This window comes from Salmo trutta, chromosome 8, assembly GCF_901001165.1.
Source record: "Salmo trutta chromosome 8, fSalTru1.1, whole genome shotgun sequence".
Lineage (NCBI taxonomy): Eukaryota > Metazoa > Chordata > Actinopteri > Salmoniformes > Salmonidae > Salmo > Salmo trutta.
The window spans coordinates 18,404,552-18,428,314 of NC_042964.1; the positions used below are offsets into that span (position 1 = coordinate 18,404,552).

Below are 23,763 nucleotides of genomic sequence, written 5' to 3' on the forward strand. Positions count from 1 at the left end.
CCCAATTCCTCTTCGGTTAACCCCGCCATCACCTAAAAGCCCAATTCCTCTTCGGTTAACCCACCATCACCTAAAAGCTCAATTCCTCTTCGGTTAACCCCGCCATCACCTAAAAGCTCAATTCCTCTTCGGTTAACCCCACCATCACCTAAAAGCCCAATTCCTCTTTGGTTAACCCCACCATCACCTAAAAGCTCAATTCCTCTTACTGTAGGTTAACCCCGCCATCACTTAAAAGCCCAATTCCTCTTCGGTTAACCCCGCCATCACCTAAAAGCCCAATTCCTCTTCGGTTAACCCTGCTATCACCTAAAAGCCCAATTCCTCTTCGGTTAACCCTGCTATCACCTAAATACCAATTCCTCTTCGGTTAACCGCACTATCACCTAAAAGCCCAATTCCTCTTCGGTTAACCCCGCTATCACCTAAAAGCCCAATTCCTCTTCGGTTAACCCTGCTATCACCTAAAAGCCCAATTCCTCTTCGGTTAACCCCACTATCACCTAAAAGCCCAATTCCTCTTCGGTTAACCCCGCTATCACCTAAAAGCCCAATTCCTCTTCGGTTAACCCCGCTATCACCTAAAAGCTCAATTCCTCTTCGGTTAACCCCGCCATCACCCTTTCTCTTTCTCTTCCTTCCCTTATTTTCTTCTTATGCACTCATTCCATCACATATCCTCTGCAATGGTGGTGAAGTAAATAGCAGCTAGCTACCTCCACAACCTTGCCAGGATGGCACCGACAGAGATGGTCGCCTCGCTTCAGGTCCTTAGGAAACTATGCAGTAATTTGTTTTTTTATGTATTATTTCTTACTTTGTTAGTCCAGAAAATCTCAAGTGTTATTACAAACAGCTGGGAAGAACTATTGGATATAAAAGTGACGTCAACTTACCAACATTACGACCAGGAATATGACTTTCCCGAAGCAGATCCTTTGTTCTGACCTCCACCCTGGACATGGGATCTAATCCCAGAGGCCGACCCAAAACAACGTGGTCGCCGCAGGAGAGGCAGGCGGAGCAGCGTACTGGTCAGACTTAAAAGGCGAGCACACCATCCACCGCTTCCGAGCATATTACTCGCCAATGTCCAATCTTTAGACCACAAGGTGGACGAAATTAGGGCACGAGTTGCCTTCCTGAGAAACATCAGAGATTGTAAAATTTTCTGTTTCACGGAAACATGGCTCACTTGGGATATGTTGTCAGAGTTTGTTCAGCCACTCGGTTTCTTCACACATCGCGCCGACAGAAACAAACATCTCTCTGGTAAGAAGAAGGGTGGGGGTGTATGCCTTATGACTAACAACTCATGGTTTAATCATAACAACATACAGGAACTCAAGTCCTTTTGTTCACCTGACCTAGAATTCCTTACAATCAAATGCTGACCGCATTTATCTTATCTCCCAGAAGAATTCTCTTCGATTATAGTCACAACCATGTATATCCCCCCCAAGCAGACACCTCGATGGCCCAGAAAGAACTTCACTGGACTCTATGTAAACTGGAAACCATATATCCTGAGGCTTATTATAGCTGGGGATTTTAACAAAGCTGATCTGAGAACAAGGCTTCCTAAATTCTATCAGCATATCGAATGCGCGACACGAGCTGGTAGCATTCTGGACCATTGCTACTCTAACTTCCGCGATGCATACAAAGCCCTCCCCTGCCCTCCCTTCTGCAAATCTGACCATGACTCCATTTTGTTGCACATAGCCTATAGACAGAAACTAAAATAGAAACGCCCATGCTCAGGTCTATCCAACGCTGGTCTGACCAATCGGATTCCACGCTTCAAGATTGCTTCGATCACGTGGACTGAGATGTGTTCCAGGTAGCCTCAGACAATAACATTGACGTATACGCTGACTTGGTGAGCGAGTTTATTAGCAAGTGCATCGGTGATGTTGTACCCACGGTGACTATTAAAACCTTCCCTAAACTGAAAGCGCGAACCACCACTTTTAATCATGGCAAGGCGACTGGAAACATGACCGAATACAAACAGTGTAGCTATTCCCTCCGTAAGGCGATCAAACAAACAAAGCGTCAGTATAGAGACAAAGTAGAGTCGCAATTCAACGGCTCAAACACGAGACGTATGTGGCAGGGTCTACAGTCAATCACGCATTACAAAAAGAAAACCAGCCCCGTCGCGGACATCGACGTCTTGCTCCCAGACAAATTAAACAACTTATTTGCTCGCTTTGAGGACAATACAGTGCCACTGACACGGCCAGCTACCATAGACTGTGGTCTCTCCTTCACCGTGGCCAACGTGAGTAAAACATTTAAAGGTATTAACCCTCGCAAGGCTGCCGGCCCAGATGGCCGCATCCTCAGAGCATGCGTAGAACAACTGTCTGGAGTGTTTACGGATAAATTCAATCAATCCCTATCCCAGTCTGCTGTGCCCACATGCTTCAAGATGGCCACCATTGTTCCTGTTCCCAAGAAAGCTAAGGTAACTGAACTAAATGACTATTGCCCCGTAGCACTCACTTCTGTCAGACTAGTCAAGGACCATATTAACTCCACCCTACCTGACACCCTAGACCCACTCCAATTTGCTTACCACCCCAATAGGTCCACAGACGACGCAATCGCCATCACATTGCACACTGCCCTATCCCATGTTGTTCATTGACTACAGCTCAGCATTTAACACAATATTACCCTCAAAACTCGTCATTAAGTTCGAGACCCTGGGTCTTGACCCCGGCCTGTGCAACTGAGTCCTGGACGTTCTGACGAGCCACCCCCAGAGGAAACAATATCTCCACCCCGCTGATCCTCAACACTGGGGCCCCACAAGGGTGCGTTCTCAGCCCTCTCCTGTATTCCCTGTTCACCCATGACTGCATGGCCATGCACGCCTCCAACTCAATCATCAAGTTTGCGGACGACACTACAGTGATAGGCTTGATTACCAACAACGACAAGACGGCCTACAGGGAGGAGGTGAGGGCCCTCAGAGTGTGGTGTCAGGAAAATAACCTCTCACTCAACATCAACAAAACAAAGGAGATTATCGTGGACTTCAAGAAACCGCAGAGGGAGCACCCCCCCCCATCCCCCCTCCCCCCATCCACATCGACGGGACAGTGGTGGAGAAGGTGGAAAGTTTTAAGTTCCTTGGCGTACACATCACGGACAAACTGAAATGGTCCACCCACACAACAGCGCCTCTTCAACCTCAGGAGGCTGAAGAAATTTGGCTTGTAACCTAAAACACTCACAAACTTTTACAGATGCACAATCGAGAGCATCCTGTCAGGCGGTGTCTCCGCCTGGTATGGCAACTGCACTGCCCACAACCGCAAGTTTCTCCAGAGGGTAGTGTGGTCTGCACAACGCATCACCGGAGGCAAACTACCTGCCCTCCAGGACACCTATAGCACCCGATGTCACAGGAAGGCCAAAAAAATCATCAAGGACAACAACCACCCGAGCCACTGCCTGTTCACCCCGCTATCATCCAGAAGGCGAGGTCAGTACAGGTGCATTAAAGCTGGGACCGAGAGACTGAAAAACAGCTTCTATCTCAAGGCCATCAGACTGTTAAACAGCCCTCACTAACATAGAGAGGCTGCTGCCAACATACAGACTCAAATCTCTGGCCACTTTAATAAATGTAATACATTTATTTAATAAGGTATCATTAGTCACTTTAAATAACTCCACTTTAAAAATGTCTACATGTCCTACATTACTCGTCTCATATGTATATACTGTATTCTCTACCATCTACTACATCTTGCCTATGCCGCACGGCCATCGCTCATCTATATATTTATATGCACACATTCTTATTCATCCCTTTACATTTGTGTGTAAAAGGTAGTCGTTGTGAATTTGTTAGATTACTTGTTAGATATTACTGCATAGTTGGAACTAGAAGCACAAGCGTTTCGCTACACTCCCATTAACATCTGCTAACCATGTGTATGTGACCAATAAGATTTGATTTGATTTGTGTATGTGTGCATTTGTGTGTCTCTCACAGGGTTCTTTGACAGTTCTGCCTCCCCTCCCTCTCTCTGTCCGTTTCCGACCCTCGTTAAAAATCCACAACTTTTTATACCCCCCCCACACACACACACACACACACACACACACACACACACACACACACACACACACACACACACACACACAGCCCCCTTCCCTCTACCCCTTTAGCCATAACTATCCCTCTTTCAACGGCAGAGCCCTTCGCGCTGTGTTTGGATGTCATGGAAGCTGAATGGCAGACCTCTGATATAAAGCTGCTACCGTAAATGACAAGCCTCTTCGCTCAAATCTTATAGACGGAAGGGAGAAAAGGTGGCGGATAGCCAGCTGCTCTGGAGAGGGTTTTCACCCTGTTTTCTACTAAAACAACATGGCCATTCCGATGGATCTACTCCTGATGTTTACAGCTTCAGCCTAGTAATATGGCTGCTAGGATGTGGCGGTGGTGGAGGAGGAGAGACACACGGAATGTAAATTGGGTCTACTGAGTCTTTTCCATCTTCTATGTACAGACGGCACTGCCAGAAACCGATCTAACTGAAATGCTGTGTACGGTATACGTAAGGGATGATCAACGAGGGGCTATGCGATTCAAAAGCAGCTCAAACAAAACATGTAAAAATGAACTATAGCCATTGAATTCTACCATACAAACATACTGTGCGTTATAGGGAAATAATGCATGCTCTAGAATGCCCTTCATGCCAATCAGAAAGGAGTATTCAACAATGCCATGGTATAATTAAGCAATAAGATCTAACTGACATGCTGTGTATGGTATACAGTACATATATACAGATCTAACTGACATGCTGTGTATGGTATACAGTACATATATACAGATCTACTGACATGCTGTGTATGGTATACAGTACAGATATACTGATCTACTGACATGCTGTGTATGGTATACAGTACATATATACAGATCTAACTGACATGCTGTGTATGGTATACAGTACAGATATACAGATCTACTGACATGCTGTGTATGGTATACAGTACAGATATACAGATCTACTGACATGCTGTGTATGGTATACAGTACAGATATACAGATCTAACTATTTTCTTCTTGAACTGCACTGTTGGTTAAGGGCTTGTAAGTAAGCATTTCACGGTAGTCTACACTTGTTGTATTCGGCGCATGTGGCAAATAAAGTTTGATTTGATTTTGACACCTCATTCCTCTCCTGCTAGTGATCCGTACGACCTTTGCTCTGATCCATAGTGTTTAATCAGAGAGAGGGAGCCTTGATGGGGCTGTGATCTGATTGGTCTGTAGCTAGGCTTTGTCTCCACGCATCTCATCACTGCTCATTCATCACTATGCTGTCTGGAGGCTCCTTAGAGAGGTCACACCCACGCACCTGCATGCGTGCACAAACACACACACACACACATCTATGGAGGTAACAGTCACGTACAACAGGTTGTGAAATAATGTGAAACAATAGTAAACGGAAACAAAATAATTGCTTATTGAATTGAATGCACTCACTTGTCAACTACATTTAAATCAATGTTTATTTTTAAGTGCAAGGTTTCTACACTACAGTATTTGTTTGGCCACTCCAGTTGTCGTAGATACCTCCCCAAAGCCCAACATTCCATCCAAATAGACACTATTATTTAAATCAAATTTATTTAAAAAGCCCTTTTTACATCAGCCGATGTCACAAAGTGCTGTACAGAAACCCGGCCTAAAACCCCAAACAGCAAGCAATGCAGATGTGTATTTCTGTGTATTATTTGAACTTATCAGGTATGAAGGTAAGACCCAGATGCGGACAATGTCGAATTAACAATGGTTTAATAATCCGACAGGGGCAGGCAATAGACAGGTCAAGGCACGCAGGGGTCAGTAATCCAGAGGAGGGGCAAAGGTACAAGTCAGCAGGCAGGCTCAGGGTCAGAGGCAGGTATAAATACACAGGGCATAATGGTTGAAGATGAGCGACACCTGGAGAAGGGTGGAGACAATCACAAAGACAGGTGAAACAGATCAGGGTGTGACAGAACGAGCTTTGAATTAGATGGACACTCTGTCGCATGTCTTTCCACCAATCATTTGACTTTGCCTATGCTTCATCGTTGTATTTGTATGTTGCCCCCTTGAGAACCACTCCAGTTAAATACAGTACCTCTCCACATCCCACCAACCCAACAGCCTCCGTCACCCATCTCTCCCAGTCATTCGTATTCATAGACACGGGAGGAAAAACGGCACGAGGCCTACCGTATATTGGAAATTATATTGTTCAGAAAATATCATTCCTAACGTTTGTGTTGTTGTTTCATTCCAATTTGATTCAATATTGTTTTAGTTATCCGTCTGTGTGTGGAGAACCTGAGACTCTGGTCTCTGCACACAGATGGATGGGAGTGATAGGATCTCATAGTGCTTTCCAGCTCCCATTAGAAATACATACATATTCTCGGCATGGATTGGATTCAATTGGATACTGTATTCCATTTGTACCCTAGCTCTCTGCAATACTCCCTAGTCCATACCCAAGTACTGATCTTCATTTGACCACTCTTTTGTTGCTGAACATTTTACCGCACCGGAGGAAATGCAGATGAGCATTGTGATGGACATAAATTCACTGAAAACGTACACTAACAGTGTTGCACTTTTCATGTAGGCTACTTTTGGCCAGCTAATTGCCTAACCACTAATCAAGCAACATTATGCACTAAATGTTACAATCCTGTTGCTGCAGGATTATTTTGCTCTAACAAAATAGGTCAATTTAAGATCCTACATCCGTAGGTAGCTTAGAAAAGCTAAGGTAGGGAAGCTTTAGGTGAAGCTTTAGTTGAAGCATTGGTTGTAGAAATAGAAATAGAATGATAATAGTAAATATATTTCTATGCTTGAAGCTGTGGTTGAAGCTTTGGTTTGGTCCATAACACAACCATAACCGTTATAACAACAGTCACTAACATTATTATGTTTGTTTGGTGGTTGTAATTGGATGAGAAAGAAGCATAGAGCAGATGAGATACGGAATAACAGGGAGTAGGATGAAATCGCCCCTAGACACTGATCTGAGGTCAGATTTGCATTTTGCAACATTAATAGAAACAGTCATGACTGATGGGAGGGTAAACTGGTCCTAGATCAGTTTTAGGGAGTAGGATGTTGAAATTGACCCTAGACACTGATCTAAGGTTAGATTTGCATTTCACCTCCTAATAGAAACTGTCATGACTTGTGGAAGGGTAAACTGGTCCTAGATCAGTGCCTACAGGATCGCTTTCTCTCAAACACACACAAACAAACAAACACCGCCGCTGGTTGGTGAAGTGAAGTAAACGTTGGTGGGACGTGTCGTCGTGGCTAAACGCTAAACAGAAGTTTGGGGCTAATCATCCCTTGTCTTGGTTCTGCTTGAGAAGATCAGCCAGACAGACTGAAGTCCTCAGGGTAACACACATCGACAGCTTCTCTCTCTCTCTCTCTATCTTTTCCCTCTCTTTCTGGCTTTTTCATCGGTTTTTCTCTCTCTCTCAATTCAATTCAACTTTATTGACATGGCAAGTTAAATGACTTACATTGTCAAAGTATACATATAACAAAAATGGTGGATCCAACAGCAATAATAATAGTAGTAGTGGACATGGGATTACCATTAACAACAACAATATTAATCAGAACAACAATACATTAAAGCAATAGTAATAGGCCAGTGTCAACCTGACTGAGAAGACACATGACATGGGATGAAAGACAAAACAAGATGGGAAATATTATCGACATTACATTGCACTTTTCACTGGCTGTCCCTCGGGTTGTCTGTCTGTCTGTCTCTCTCTCTCTCTCTCTCAATTCAATTCAATTCAAGGGGCTTTATTGGCATGGGAAACATATGTTAACATTGCCTAAGCAAGTGAAGTAGATAATATACAAAAGTAAAATAAACAATTTCTCTCCCTCTCTCTCTCTCTCTCTCTCTCGTTTCCCTGTCTTTCTGTTGTTTTCCCTCTTTCTCTTTTCTCCACTCTCTCTCTCTCTAATGCTCTGGTTACAGGTATTGTGGGGCTTTAGGTATTGTGGGGCTTTAGGTACTGTGGGGCTTTAGGTATTGTAATGCTTTAGGTACTGTAGGGCTTTATGTACTGTAGGGCTTTATGTACTGTGGGGCTTTAGGTACTGTAGGGCTTTATGTACTGTGGGGCTTTATGTACTGTAGGGCTTTAGGTATTGTAGGGATTTATGTACTGTAGGGCTTTATGTACTGTGGGGCTTTATGTACTGTAGGGCTTTATGTACTGTGGGGCTTTAGGTACTGTAGGGCTTTAGTAAAGGGACATAGTATTTGGTACTGAGTTAGTTGGTTAGAGAAAGCGAGAGGAGAGGGATGCTGTGGAATAGAGGAGACTGATAGAGTAAAAGAGATAAAAGGGGATGGATGAATAATTGAGAAAAGGAGGAGAAGAGAGGGAGGGATAGAGGAGAAAAGAGAGGGAGAAAAGAGAGGGAGGTAGATTGCATCCCCTGGGGGGGCCATTGTGCTGTCTGTCAGTGTTGTTGTGCCTGTAACATATCCATGGAGGATAGAGGCCAGCTCTGCTCATATCAGTCTATGTGGATTGGGTGGGTGGGTGGGTGGGTGTACGTGCTTGTGTGTGTGCCCGGTGCATGCGTGTCTCCTTACATGCGTGCTTACGTGCATGTATGCCGGTCTCTGTGTGTGTGTGTGTGTGTGTCTGTCTGGGTGTGTATGTCTCTCTCTCTGTGTGTGTGTGTGTGTGTGTGTGTGTCTGTCTGGGTATGTATGTCTCTCTCTCTCTCTGTGTGTGTGTGTGTGTGTGTGTGTGTGTGTGTGTGTGTGTGTGCGTGCGTGCGTGCGTGCGTGCGTGCGTGCGTGTGTAATAGGATGTGCAGGTGGTCATTGGTGGATAATGAAATGAGTTTCAGGTGGAGACATGGCAGAGGGGTGTCAAGGGGTTAGAGATGTGTGACTGCAATATGTCTCCATGGCAACAGTCAATGAGAGTTAGTTTGTGTGATGGAATGGCTGCTGTTCAAGTGAAGGAGAGAGAGATGGAGAGAGAGGGTTGGAGATGGGGAGGTAGGGGAGAGAGAGACAGAGAAGGGAGAGAGGATGAGAGTGAGAGAGAAAGAGAGCGAGGGAAGAACGGAAAGGAGAAATCAAACTGTATTTGTCTGTGTTTGTGCGTCAGTGTGTGTGTGTGTGTCAGTTTGTGTATGTGTGTGCTGGGTTGTAATCATTAGTCCAACCAGTTGCAAAACAGCACACTAAAATGAGAGTTTCTATTGGACAGATTCAGGTAGGTCCCTCCCCGTTCTGTTCCGCTGACTTACAACAGGATCGGCGTAATGAAGCTGCCCCTTGTGTACTGTGATTGTTATGTATGTTGAATGTACACTGAGCGTACAAAACATTAGGAACACCTTCCTAATATTGAATTGCCCTCAGAACAGCCTCAATTCGTCGGGGCATGAACTGGACTGGATGTCCTTTGGGGGTGGACCAATGTTGATACACACGGGAAAAACCCAGCAGCATTGCAGTTCTTGACAGAAACCGGTGCGCCTGGCACCTACTACCATACCCAGTTCAAAGGCACGTAAATCTTTTGTCTTGCTCACTCACCCTGTGAATGACACACACATACACAATCCATGTCTCAATTGTCTCGAGGCTTAAAAATCCTTCTGTATCCTGTCGCCTCCCCTTCATCTACACTGATTGAAGTGGATTTAACAAGAGACATCAATAAGGGATCATAGCTTTCACCTGGATTCACCTGGTCAGTCTATGTCATGGAAAGAGCAGGTGTTCCTAATGTTTTGTCTAATCAGTGTATAAGGGTTTCAGTACATGTGTACATGTGTGTTACAGCAGGTTCTATTTAACGGCATGTTGTGTTTCATAGAGCCAGACTTGGCAACCAATAACTTCTCTTTATCGCTCTCTCGCTCTCTCTCTCTCTCTCTCTCTTCCTCCCTCTCCCTGCCTCTCCCTCCCTCTCTTCCTCCCTCCCTCTCTCTCCCTCCCTCTCTCTCTTCCTCCCTTTCCCTGCCTCTCCCTCCCTCTCTTCCTCCCTCCCTCTCTCTCCCTCTCTCTCTCCCTCCCTCTCTTCCTCCCTCTCCCTGCCTCTCCCTCCCTCTCTCCCTCTCTCCCTGCCTCTCCCTCCCTCTCTCCCTCTCTTCCTCCCTCCCTCTCTCCCTCCCTGGTAAGCTGATGCTATAGTGGTTATTTATGTTACTGTTCTGCTCCGCTGCGCCCTCATATTAATTATCCTCCAACCCAGGTGCTCGGCAGACGCACTCAGACAGACAGGCAGACAGACAGACTACCACCACTATAAAAACATCATTGAAGTCAGAGTCCCCTATATACACACACAGTAGATCTCCTACACTACCTCACGGAATCCACTATGTCCCGTTAACTGAATTCACACTGATGATTCTACAGGTACATGGCTTTAGAGTTGTTCTTTGTTCGTGATGGAGGAACATTCATTGACTTCCTATTTCTATTTGTCTCCCTCTTCTTGTGTGTGCGCGTGTGCGCGTGTGTGTGTGTTGTGTCTGAAGACATCCGTGACCGTAGGAAGAAGCCAGTGATGCTGTTTATCCACGGAGGCTCCTACATGGAAGGAACCGGAAACATGTTTGACGCCAGCGTCCTCGCCGCCTACGGCAACGTTATCGTGGTCACTATGAACTACCGTCTGGGCGTCCTCGGTAAGTTCTGATTACCGCTGTGTGTGCACACACACAGATTGCAAACACACACATTGCACGCACGCACCAGACCTGGGATAACTCTAGTTTTAAGTATTCCAAAAAAATTGAATACAGATCTCAGGAAGTGACTACTTTTGAGAACCTGTTGGATTGGCTGCCATCAACTAATGGCTGGGCTGCGTCTGGAACTGCATGTTGTCGATGGAATGAATAAAGCGCACACAACCTATCTGACCGTCGTGTTTGATCGACACAATACCTTTCTATCTGAACCTTCTGTAAATTCTCACGAACAGGCCCCAGGTGTAGATAATCAAGTCAAACGAATGAACCAATGATATTTTGTACAGGTGATATAGTGTAGCACAGATGTAGTACAGATGATGAGTGTAAATAAGTTGCGACACTCCACTATTGTGTGACGGTTCCAACGCGCCACTGAAAAGGTCGAACGCTGCAATTCATTTCACGATACCTGAAAATACTGCAGAGTAACTCAAAGCCTTTTGGTAACGTTGCGGACAGGAAGTTGGATGCTCAGCAAAAACAAGTTCGTACATCTTTGTCCATCTGAGGGTAAGTGTTCTTGTTTCAAACACACACTATACCATCTTTAAAGGGATCATTTACTCAGAATACAAAACGAACATGTTTTTCCACCTACCTTGGCTGTAGTTGATTCAAGAAGGCAGTTTGGGATATTTAATAGCCATATTTTGGTACTGTTAGCACTCTCAGTAACACCGTTCTTGTACCCGTGCAATAAAACGGTCATTTCTTTTTCAAGCAACATTTTATTAGCATGCTGTTACGTAATACTTTTGTAATTGCATAGTAATGAGCTGAGAGTTTTTGTAACTACTTCACACAAGAGGAACAGTGACTGTTCCTTATTCCACTTATGTAATAACTCTGTTATTATGCAATTATAAAGCAAAGTCCTATGTAACAACAACACTTTGTCAAGTGGTACTGTATTACCTTACGTCTCACTCATTCTGAAAATATATTTGTTAGTCATTTAGAAGCTGCGTAAGAGGTGATTCCATGTCCCTCGTTTATTTAATTCTAGGCTATAGGGTATATTAAGCTTCACAGCTAAGAGCCGTCCAAACCATGTGCTTACGATCATATATTTAGACTAATTCAACTAACGGTTGTAGTTTTTGGTTCTTCATAAAATATTTGGCAGCCATCAAATAAGTATTTTTGTTTTCAAATCATTTGCATTTATTCAAATACCTTTTAAATATTATTTGGTTTTCTTGAAGGTATTCAAAATACTTTCAAATATTATTTGTTTTTCTGAGAACAATATTTGAATATCAAAGAAAATAGTTGCCTTTTAGTTGAAACTCTATATCAATTATATTTGACTGCCTTGAGTATTTCAAAAGTTGCATTTTGAAATAAACAACAAAATGGAACTATTTTCTGCCCCGGTCTGGCACACTCACACATACAACACAAACAGTCATAAACACACCCACACACACTGTTTCCCAGCTCTCTGAAATTGCCTATTTCCTCCATCTCCTCACTGACCACTGATGGGAAAAGATAATGAAGGAGAATTGCAATACGAAGGAAATATCTCAACTATCTGTGTTCTCCAAAGTTTCTCCTCCACGTAATTCCACTGTTGATTGCTCTTGTCTACTGAGTTCCTCTGATGTATGGTCTGGCATCGATTGGTCTGGTCTGATGCAAGTGCTTTGTGTGCAGACAGAGTCTGAGCTCACTGCTAAATATATATATTTTTTTACAAGACAGAAATATTGGAGCGAGTCGTAGTCATGCAAATTAAAGACGTCTTTATAGGGTCGGAAATATACTTCCCTATTTTTCACTTTAACTACACCAACGCAGAGCGGGGCAAGGAAAATAGATCACAAGACTTTCATCTTAGAAGATAAAAGTAGATAGAAGTAGATTAAAAGTAAGTCTCTGGACTTCTCAGATATGATGCATTTTTGAAGCCACTAGCACTCATACGATACAGTATGCCAGAGTCATAGAGCTGTATCATACATGTTCTATTTAATGCTATGTCCTAAGTATTTAACCCTCGAGAGTCTAGTCAATTTAAGTAACATAATAAAATAAATCCCTATCAAAATCCGTCAGTTTAAGCTAGAGATATTTCTTTTTTTGCACGGGCTGTATCTCAATAAACCGCATCGGCCAATGGCGGCCTCTTGCATCTGCGGTGGAAGGTGACCGAGCTACAGCGGTGTTTGTCAGAGAATGAAACATTCAGAAAATCGGTCTTCTCACGAAAACGTCTGTAGCATCTGAACGGTTTGGCCTAAAAAATAATATGATCTAATGATCTAATAATAATCAAATAATCTGATAATAATAATGATCTAATAATAATAATATGATTGCATCTATGGAAAGATGAGACTCTCACGAGAACGATGGTGGTCTCCGTCTGAAGGTAACCGGGTACCGGTTTTTGAAAACAACGGCAACAGCATCATGCTTAAAAAAGCAGTAAAAGCTGCCTGTATTGTACGCTACATGTAACTTTCAGAATTTTGGGTTTGTATTCATTGTAGATCCCCATTAGTTCCTGCCAAGGCAGCAGCTACTCTTCCTGGGGTCCAGCAAAATTAAGGTAGTTATGTACAATTTAAAACATTACATTTCACAACAGATTTCACAACACATTAAGTGTGCACTCTCAGGCCACTACTTTACTATTACATATCTACAACACAAAATCCATGTACGTGTGTGTATAGTGCGTATGTTATCATGTGTGTGTGTGTGTGTGTGTGTGTGTGTGTGTGTGTGTGTGCAAATGTCTGTGCCTGTGTGTGTGTCTCTTCACAGTCCCCACTGTTACATAAGGTGTATTTTTATCAGTTTTTAAAAAAAAATCTGATTCTACTGCTTGCATGAGTTACTTGATGTGGAATAGAGTTCCATGTAGTCATGGCTCTATGTTGTACTGTGTGCCTCCCATAGTCTGTTCCCATAGTCTGTTATAGACACACACACAATTTAACTTTATTGTAACAGATTTATTTTTCATATATCCAATGCGATGAATGACATATTAATGTGAAACAAGTGTGTGTGTGTGTGTACATGCATGTGTGTGTGCATCCTGAATAGTGTAGGTTGTAAGGCTCTGCGTGGGATCTCAGTTCAGACGCTGATCGTGGTGTCGTTTTAAAACCATGAATGATAGACTACAGTACATGGTATATGATTAAGCAATAAGGCCCGGGGGGGTGTGGTATACGGCCAATATACCACGGCTAAGAGCTGCTCTTACGCACGACGGAACGCGGAACGACTCTACCGCTGTTATACTCCTACTACAGTGGTAGGAGTAAATCCTGATATTCACTGAATTCACATTCTCACTTAGAGCCCCCATAGAGACCGTTTATTTGTGGAACCACTACATTTAGGTTTGTCTCTTAAAGGGATACTTTGTGATTTTGGCAATGAGGCCCTTTATCTACTTCACGACACTAGGATGCTAGTAGATACCCATAGACTTAGATAGCGTTGGCTCGCGAAACTACCTCTAACTTCCTCCATACAGGACACAGAGACATAAAAATGGTATCCACGAGTTCATATAACTCTGGGGAAGGAGATAAAAAAATCCCGAAGTATCCCTTTCAACAACATGTTTAGTGTCAGGTGGTTTTATCCCCCATTACCATAGAATACATCCCATCATGACATTAGTTGTATACCATTCAATTATCCCCATGACATGATCTACATTACTGTATAAACTGGGTGGATCAAGCCCTGAATGCTGATTGGCTGACAGCCGTGGTATATGAGACCTTATACCACGGGTATGACAAAACATTCATTTTTACTGCTCTAATTACGTTGGTAACCAGTTCATAATAGCAATAAGGCACCTTGGGGGTTTGTGGTATGTGGCCAATACACCACGGCTAAGGGCTGTATCCAGGCACTCCGCGTTGCGTCGTGTTCTTAGCCGTGGTATATTGACCGTATACCACACCCCCTCAGGCCTTATTGCTTAATCATATACCATGTACTGTAGCCTATCATTCTTGGTTTTAAAACAACACCAGCTCCAGCTCTCATATTTCTCCCAGTCTCCACATCAGTCTTTGACCAGGTGACTTTCATCACCCTTCCTCTCTCTCCTCTACTCCCCCCTCCATCCATCCCTCAGGCACTTTTCCCCCTGTACCAGTGTCTGTGTCATGTTTGAACCTGCTCTGTCTGTCTCTTCTCTCTGATTTAAACCACCTCTCAACCTCCCTCTGTCTGTAGCGTTGATTAAAAATGTGTGTGTGTGTGTGTGTGTGTGTGTGTGTGTGTGTGTGTGTGTGTGTGTGTGTGAACAAACCAACACCTCACCTCCGTCTTTCCAACTCTCTGATTGAAACCATGACCAGCATCCGGTCGGCAGTGACAACAGTGGTTACCATGGTAACACCACAGTAAAAACTAAGCTACTGTAGCGTGGCGCCAGAGTGTTGAAATTCACAAAATAATGGCTCTTTATAGCTTTTAGCTTCACAGTAGCATTTGTAAAGAGGTACACTGGCTCTATACAGTATGTAGCTATTGCTATATAGCTAGCGCTACTTTTCAATACACAAGCCACAGTGTGGACACTCGTATAGGATTCTCATACATACTGTAGCTCTTAGCAGTAACATGTTAGCGCTGTAGTGCTACAATGGCTGACTCTACGCTATTGCAAACATTCCAACACAAGCCACATAGGAATATGCTAATAGCTTTTAGCTTAACAGTAGCCTGTAAGTGCTGTAGCAGGCTAGCTGCCCTGCACCTGTCTACGGCAGGGAATTCCTTTCTCTGTGTTAAATATATCATTTATGTACGTAGCATAGCGTAGCCTAGCGCTGCTGAGATCCTGCCGAGTTAGCGCGGGACCTTGCCTCTGCTGCCTTTAGCGACACATACGAACAGTACATACGTCACTTCAACTGGAATGAGGTTTTTGAAACCACTACCGCTATGGGACCTGGGACTACTCCGAGAGAAGAGAGGGATGGAGAGGAAGAGATGGAAAGAGGGATGAGCAGAAAGTGGTCATCTGTTTAGAGACGAACATTGTAGAGCAGAAAAGGAGAGAGGATGTTAAGCTTGTGTGTAGTGTGTGTGTGTGTGTGGGTGTGTGTGTGACAGAGATGGAGGGGAGGTGAATGGACAGAGGGCAAGAGAAGGCATTGAGAGATGAGAAAAGAGAGTGAAAGAGATGAGATGGAGGGGGGTACTGTAAGAGAGAGGCGGTAGAGAGAGAAGAGCGAGGAGAAAGGCTGCATTTGCCTGTGATGCTAAAAATAAATCCTGCAGAGCTGCTTTTTAAATCTGCGGCGAAGCACACATTCATTCACAGTACAATTATACAATATGGGCCAGGACGGATACACACACACACACACACACACACTCACACAAGCACACAGAATACACCTCACATTAAACACAAACATTCTGTTCAATAGTCTAGTGGTGGTATCCTATCCAGAACATCGGCACACACACATAGACACCGACCCCAGCATCAACTGAATTCGTATTCAGGGCACTTGCCTAGTGAGAGAAAGGCTAGCTCCGTGGGGGGCCTCTTAGTGTGTGTGTTCCGGTGAGTGACAGCGGGTTCTATGGACCAGACTGTGGTTTGAAATCTGTCCTGACAGGACTAGAGGAGATATTAAGACGCCAGCAGAGAGAACCCCCACAACCTTCCTCCACACACACACACACACACAACTCTTCTTCCTCCTAACCAAGTCCATCCGGACCGTTTCCATGGCAACCCCGGGCAGAGTTGATAAGTGAAAAGTCCTCTTCACTCGGCGGAGAGAGCGAGCGAGGTAGATGAGAAGGAGAGAGGGTCAAGGAGAGAGGGAGAAGGAGAGAGAGCGCAGTGTGACTTTGAGAACGAGGGAGAGGTCTGGAAAAGGAGAGGGAGGAGAAGGGAGAGATGACAGTAATAACTAGGCTGATTTCTTTTTTCTGGAAGAAGAGATTAGCACCTCCACTGGCCTGAATGAGACACACCCACACATGTTCTCAAACACACACACACACACACACACACACACACACACACACAGTCACCTAATTACTTCCCCCCGCTCCCTCCTTTCCCGCCAGTGATGTCACGTCTGTCGTTCCCCTTCATTGTTCACCAGACGCTGTTTCACCTCTGAGTGTCCCTGTCCTCCCCTTTTTCTCTCCTTTCCTTTCCTCTACCTTTCCTTTCTTCTATTCTTCCTCTCCTCTCCTCTCTCCTCCCCTCTACCCTCTTTGTACCCCTTATTCTCGGTTTCTCTCATTCCCTCCCCTCTCTCTCCCACTGTCTCCCTCCATTTCTCTGTCCCTGTCTCCCTCATTGGCCAGTCTAAATGATGACCGATGAGTGAGATTATGCTGATAGATGTATCACATCTCAAACGCCTCGTCTTTCTAATGGAGAAACATAGTACATACCAGGACATACATCACAACGAGAGACACTCACTGAATCAGCCCTGGATAGTTAGACGGTGAGCTCTTTCTATTTCTTGCGTTTGTCCCACTAACGAGTCGGACTGTAAGCTAGGGTGCATCCCAAATGGTACCGTGTTCCCTGTGTAGTGCACACATTTGGACCAGGGCCCATAAGGCCTCTGGTTTGTGGCTGTGTGAAAACTAACCTCGATCCTATTGAGCTAGTCAGGCGTGACTTTTAATGCGACTTTTATATTACATCTAAAAAGGGATTCAATTGGATTTATTTCCTACCGATCTACACAACCTACTCCACGTTGTCAAAGTGAAAGATTTTTTTTATTTTTTTATTCCAAATTACTAAGAAATATAAATGAGGATGTATTGATTTAGTATGTCTTCACATCCCAGAGTTAATACCTGGTGGAAGTACCTTTGACAGCCATTACTTCTGTGAATCATTTTGAATAATATTCTACCAATCTTGCACAACTCTTAGACAATACATTGCTTTAGTCAAAATTGCTCAAGCTCAGTACATTTGGCTAGGGACCATTGACGGACAGCGGTATTTAAACCTTGTCTCAGATTCTTTTAAGCAGATTTAAGTCAGGACATAAACTGAACCTTTCAGGAACACTCAACACCTCTTGGAAAGCCATTCTGGTAATGTCTTTGGCATTAAAATGTGTGTAATTGCCAGCGGGAAAAAACATATTTCCCAGGGTTAGGTTTTCAGAAGACCGTTGGGTTTTCCTCTAACTTTTTACCTGGGCTTTGCTCCTTTCATATTTCTCTTGATCCTAACAAACTCCCGCGCCCCTGACGTTGACAAGCATTCCCATAACATGATGCTGCCACCACACTACTTGAAAATGCAATGGGATCAACAACATTGCATTCACTCAACATTAGTGGCCTGTATGACAAGTGAAAAGAAAGAAGCCTGTGTTAAAAACTCCGCTCCAAATCATTAATTCTGTTTGCAACAAGGCCGTTAAGTAATACTGTAAGAAACACGCTAAAGGCATTCACATTTTGGCCTAAATTCAAAACTGCAGGTTTTGGTCAAATCCATTACAACACAACACATTTTCAAGTATTGTGGTGGCAGCATCATGTTATGGGTATGCTTGTCATTGCCAGGGACTGGGGAGTTTGTTAGTTTAACGAGTGTGCTGAGAGTCGGGAAGCAAGTACAGGGAGTGAGTGTTTTAATAAATAAACAAAACAATAACCGCGAAACACAAACAACGCACCGACATGAAAACAGAGCCAATAACACCTGAGGAAAGAGCCAAGGGGAGTGACAGATATAGTGAAGATAATCAAGGAGGTGATGGAGTCCAGGTGAGTGTCATGAGGCGCAGGTGGGCGTAACGATGGTGGCAGGTGTGTGGGATAATCAGCAGGCTGACGACCTAGAGGCCGGAGAGAGAGTATACGTGACAGTCAGGATCAAAAGAGACATAAAAGGAGCAAAGCCCAGGTCAAAATTGAGGAATTTTAACCCTGGGATAAAGTTTTATTTTTCAGCGAGACAATTGCACACATTTTTGTTCCAAAAATACACCAGAATGGCTTTCCAAGAGGTTTGGAGTGTTCCTGAGTGGTCCAGTCTCAGTTGTCTAGCCTTAAGCTTGCTTGAAAATCAGAGGCAAGGTTTGAATATTGCTGTCCATCAATGATTCCCAACCAAATGTGCTGATCTTGAGCAGTGTTGATAAAAACAATGGACATGTGTTGCCCTAAGAGTTGGTAGAATATTATTCAAAACGATTCACAGCTGTAATGGCTGCCAAAGGTGCTTCCACCAGGTATTGACTCTGCGTTGGGAAGACATACTAAATCAAGACAAAATAAACAAATAAATACATATTAATTAGAAATATGTTCTAGAACTTTCTTTGACTTTGAAAATGTGGAGTAGGTTGTACAGATCAGTATGAACAAAAATCAAATGTAACCCCTTTTTAGATGTTCATTTTAAGGCAGCGCTATGTGAAGACCGTCAAAGGGGTGTGCACACTTTCACTAGGCACTGTACAACATGAGTAAACAGTTGGTCATTTCCATTTGTTTCCATTGTGAGCAGAGATCGTTTCATGGCTACTGCACCTTCAATACAGGGGGAAAAAACTCCTGAGCGTCGGATCGTTTGTTACACATTCACCCCATCACCTCGCCTTCCTCACACCATTACCCTGCCTACCCTCTCTCTCCCCCTGACTCCCTCTCTTCTACCCCCTGGTTTTCCCCTGGCTCTCTGGAGTTCCAGCTACCTCACTACGCTACTGCAGCTTCTGGGGAGGGGAGAGGGGAAGGGAGGGGTGTGTGTGTGTGTGTGTGTGTGTGTGTGTGTGTGTGTGTGTGTGCGTGCGTGCGCATACGGCCAAATGTGTGCATTAGTCATGTCACGTGCACACGAATCCTCAAACACTCACACAAACACACACACACACATACACACACACACAGACACACACATAAATTAAGAATGGTAATAACACTGAAGGACAAGGTCAAGGATGTGACCAATGGCTGCTGCGTGATTGACAGGGAAAGACCCCTTCCTACTTAACCTGCGGTAACCGTCCATAATATACAGGAGAGAGAAGAGGACACCAGACACACACAGACCTTGAGAGCACAAGGCTGAAGACAGCCACGCGGCTAAGGACAGGAGGCTAGATGGACGGCGAGATTGGAGGATGGAGAGAGGAGTTACTCATGGGTTTACACACACACGCGCGCGCGCACATACACACACAAACACACACACATGCCAAACACAAGCTGGCCCTCATCCCTCTACAGCCTCGTAACAGCTGCTAGGAGAGCTGCTAGGTCCAGGCCACACCTGCGCTCTCCCTCCCTCTCTCTCTCTCTCTCTCTCTCTCTCTCTCTCTCTCTCTCTCTCTCTCTCTCTCTCTGTCTCTCTCTGTCTCTGTCTCTTTCGCTCTCTCTTTTGCTCTCTCCTCTCCCTCTCTCTCTCTCTCTCTCTCTCTCTCTCTCTCTCTCTCTCTCTCTCTCTCTCTCTCTCTCTCTGTCTCTCTCTGTCTCTTTTGCTCTCTCTCTCTCTCTCTCTCTCTCTCTTTTGCTCTCTCTCTCTCCCTCTCTCTGTCTCTCTCTGTCTCTGTCTCTTTCGCTCTCTCTCTCTCTCTCTCTTGCTCTCTCTCTCTCTCTCTCTCTTTTGCTCTCTCTCCCTCTCTCTCTCTCCAAACCCTGGCCTCTGCTCTAGCACCTGCTATCTTTCCATCGCTCTGTGCTCCAGCCTGTGCTCCAGCCCCATGCCCCTCATCCCCCAGGTAGGGCACCTCCTAGGCTGGCCGTGACCGGAGCCATGCCCCCCTCTACCCCTGACCGCTCCATCACCTGTCTCCTCGCTATAGGGTGGTCAGCTGCACAGCTGTAGTTACACCCTTTACTCGGCCCCACACACACAAACACACACACACAAACACACACCTCATGCCCTCCTTCCCCTCTATGCAAATCACACCCAGGTCATTACACATACAGAGCCGTCTTGTAATTAAGTCAGGTAAATTGTGGATTTAAATCATGTACACACACCTCTCACACACACACACTTACTCATACCTGTACACACACTTACAACTTATACACAAACACACACACACACACACACACACACACACACACACACACACACACACACACACACACACACACACACACACACATACATACTTATTCACTCACTCCACATACACATACAGTACATAAACATGCATGAAATACAAAGACCGACACATTTGCATGCCACACACACACTCCCAACAGGTATTGGTATTCCGGCCCACAGGCTGACAGATGCAGAGCAGTGGGATAGGAGTTGATAGTAGTTGATAGGAGTTGAAAGTTGATAGGAGTTGATAGGAGTTGAAAGTTGATAGTAGTTGATAGGAGTCAAAAGTTGATAGGAGTTTAAAGTTGATAGTAGTTGATAGGAGTCGAAAGTTGATAGGAGTTGAAAGTTGATAGGAGTCAAAAGTTGATAGGAGTTTAAAGTTGATAGGAGTAGATAGGAGTTGAAAGTTGATAGGAGTTGATAGGAGAGGAAAGTTGATAGCAGTAGATAGGAGTTGAAAGTTGATAGGAGTTGAATGTTGATAGGAGTTGAAAGTTGATAGGAGTTAATAGGAGAGGAAAGTTGATAGCAGTAGATAGGAGTTGAAAATGTATAGGAGTTGATAGGAGTTGATAGGAGTTGAAAGTAGATAGGAGTTGATGCTGAGCACACATCAAGGAGGGATTTGGGGGACCTTATGTTTGTATGCATGTGTGTGTGGGTGGGTGTATCCACATGCAAGTCTACATGCATGAGTGTGTGTATGCAATGGTGTAAAGTACTTAAGTAAAAATACCTTTAAGGAACTACTAAAGTCGTTTTTTGGGGTATCTGTATTTTACTTGACTATTTATATTTTTGACTACTTTTACTTTTATTTCACTACATTCCTGAAGAAAATATTGTACTTTTTACTCCATACATTTTCCCTGACAACCCAAAGTACTCCTTACGTTTTGAATGCTTAGCAGAACAAGAAAATTGTGAAATTCACGCTCTTATCAAGAGAACACATGGTCATCCCTACTGCAAATGTTCTGGTGGACTCACTAAACACAAATGCATCTTTTGTAAATAATGTCTGAGTGTTGGAGTGTGCCCCTGGCTATCCATACATTTTAAAACCCAGAACATGGTGCCGTCCGCTTTGCTTAATATAAGGAATTTGAAATGATTTATACTTTTACTTTTAAAACTTAAGTATATTTTAGCAATTACATTTACTTTTGATACTTAAGTATATTTTAAACCAAATACTTTTAGACTTTTACTCAAGTAGGATTTTACTGGGTGACTGTCACTTTTACTTGAGTAACTTTCTTTTAAGGTATCTTTACTTTTACTCAAGTATGACAGTTGGGTACTTGTGTGTGTGTGTGCACTACATGACCAAAAGTATGTGGACACCTGCTCATCGAACATCTCATTCCAAAATCATGGGCATTAATATGGAGTTGGTCCCCCCTTTGCTGCTATAACAGCCTCCACTCTTCTGGGAAGGCTTTCCACTAGATGTTGGAACATTGCTGCAGGGACTTTCTTCCATTCAGCCACAAGAGCATTAGTGAGGTCGGGTACTGATGTTGGGCGATTAGGACTGGCTCGCAGTCAGCGTTTCAATTCATCCCAAAGGTGTTAGATGGGGTTGAGGTCAGGACTCTGTGCAGGCCAGTCAAGTTCTTCCACATCGATCTTGACAAACCATATCTGTATGGACCTCGTTTGTGCATGTCATGCACAAACAGGAAGGGGCATTCCCAAAACTGTTGCCACAAAGTTGGAAGCACAGAATCGTTTAGAATGTCATTCATTGTTCACTGTGACGCTAAGATTTTCCTTCACTGAAACTAAGGGGCCTAGCCCGAACCATGAAAAAAAAAACAGACCATTATTCCTCCTGGCCTCCGCCAAACCTGAATTTGTCCGTTAGACTGCCAGATGGTGAAGCGTGATTCATCACTCCAGAGAACGCGTTTCCACTGCTCCCGAGTTCAACGGCGGGAAGCTTCACACCACTCGAGCCGACGCTTGACATTGCGCATGGAGATCTTAAGCTTGTGTGCGGCTGCTCGGCCATGGAAACCCATTTCATGAAGTTCCCGACAAACAGACCTGGCTTCCAGAGGCAGTTTGGAATTCGGTAGTAAATGTTGCAACCGAGGACAGCCATTTCTTTTTTACACGCTATGCGCTTCAGCACTCGGCGGTCCCGTTCTGTGAGCTTGTGTGGCCTACCACTTCGCTGCTAGACGTTTCCACTTCACAACAACAGCACTTATCGTTGGCAGTTCTAGCAGGGCAGAAATTTGATGAGCTGACTTGTTGGAAAGATGGCATCCTATTACAGTGCCACGTTGAAGCTGAGCTATTAAATACGGGCCATTCTACTGCCAATGTTTTTCAATAGAGATGACATATCTGTGTGCTTGATTTTATACACTGCTCAGCAAAGGGTGTGGCTGAAATAGCTGATTCCACTCATTTGAAGGGGTGTCCACATACTTTTGTATATGCAGTTGAAGTCGGAAGTTTACATACACCTTAGCCAAATACATTTAAACTCAGTTTTTCACAATTCCTGACATTTAATCCAAGTAAAAATTCCTTGTTTTTAGGTCAGTTAGAATCACCACTTTATTTTAAGAATGTGAAATGTCAGAATAATAGTAGAGAGAATGATTTCTTTCAGCTTTTATTTCTTTCATCACATTCCCAGTGGGTCAGAAGTTTACAAACACTCAATTAGTATTTGGTAGCATTGCCTTTAAATTGTTTAACTTGAGTCAAACGTTTCAGGTAACCTTCCACAAGCTTCCTACAATAAGTTTGGTGAATTTTGGCCCATTCCTCCTGACAGAGCTGGTGTAACTGAGTCAGATTTGTAAGCCTTGCTTGCACACGCGTTTTCATTTCTGCCCACATATTTTCTATAGGT

General features: G+C 44.0%; 1 protein-coding gene across 5 annotated transcripts in view; it reads left to right on the forward strand.

Annotated features, from left to right (window-relative positions):
* The window catches only part of LOC115198357 (neuroligin-2-like), a 211,065-nt gene that overhangs the window by 124,176 nt on the left and 63,126 nt on the right, over nt 1–23,763 (forward strand). For all 5 annotated transcript variants that reach the window (XM_029760251.1, XM_029760254.1, XM_029760252.1 and 2 more), the window contains one exon: nt 10,601–10,750. In XM_029760251.1, coding sequence (XP_029616111.1) covers nt 10,601–10,750 — 150 coding nt within the window. The remainder of the gene's footprint in view (nt 1–10,600; nt 10,751–23,763) is intronic.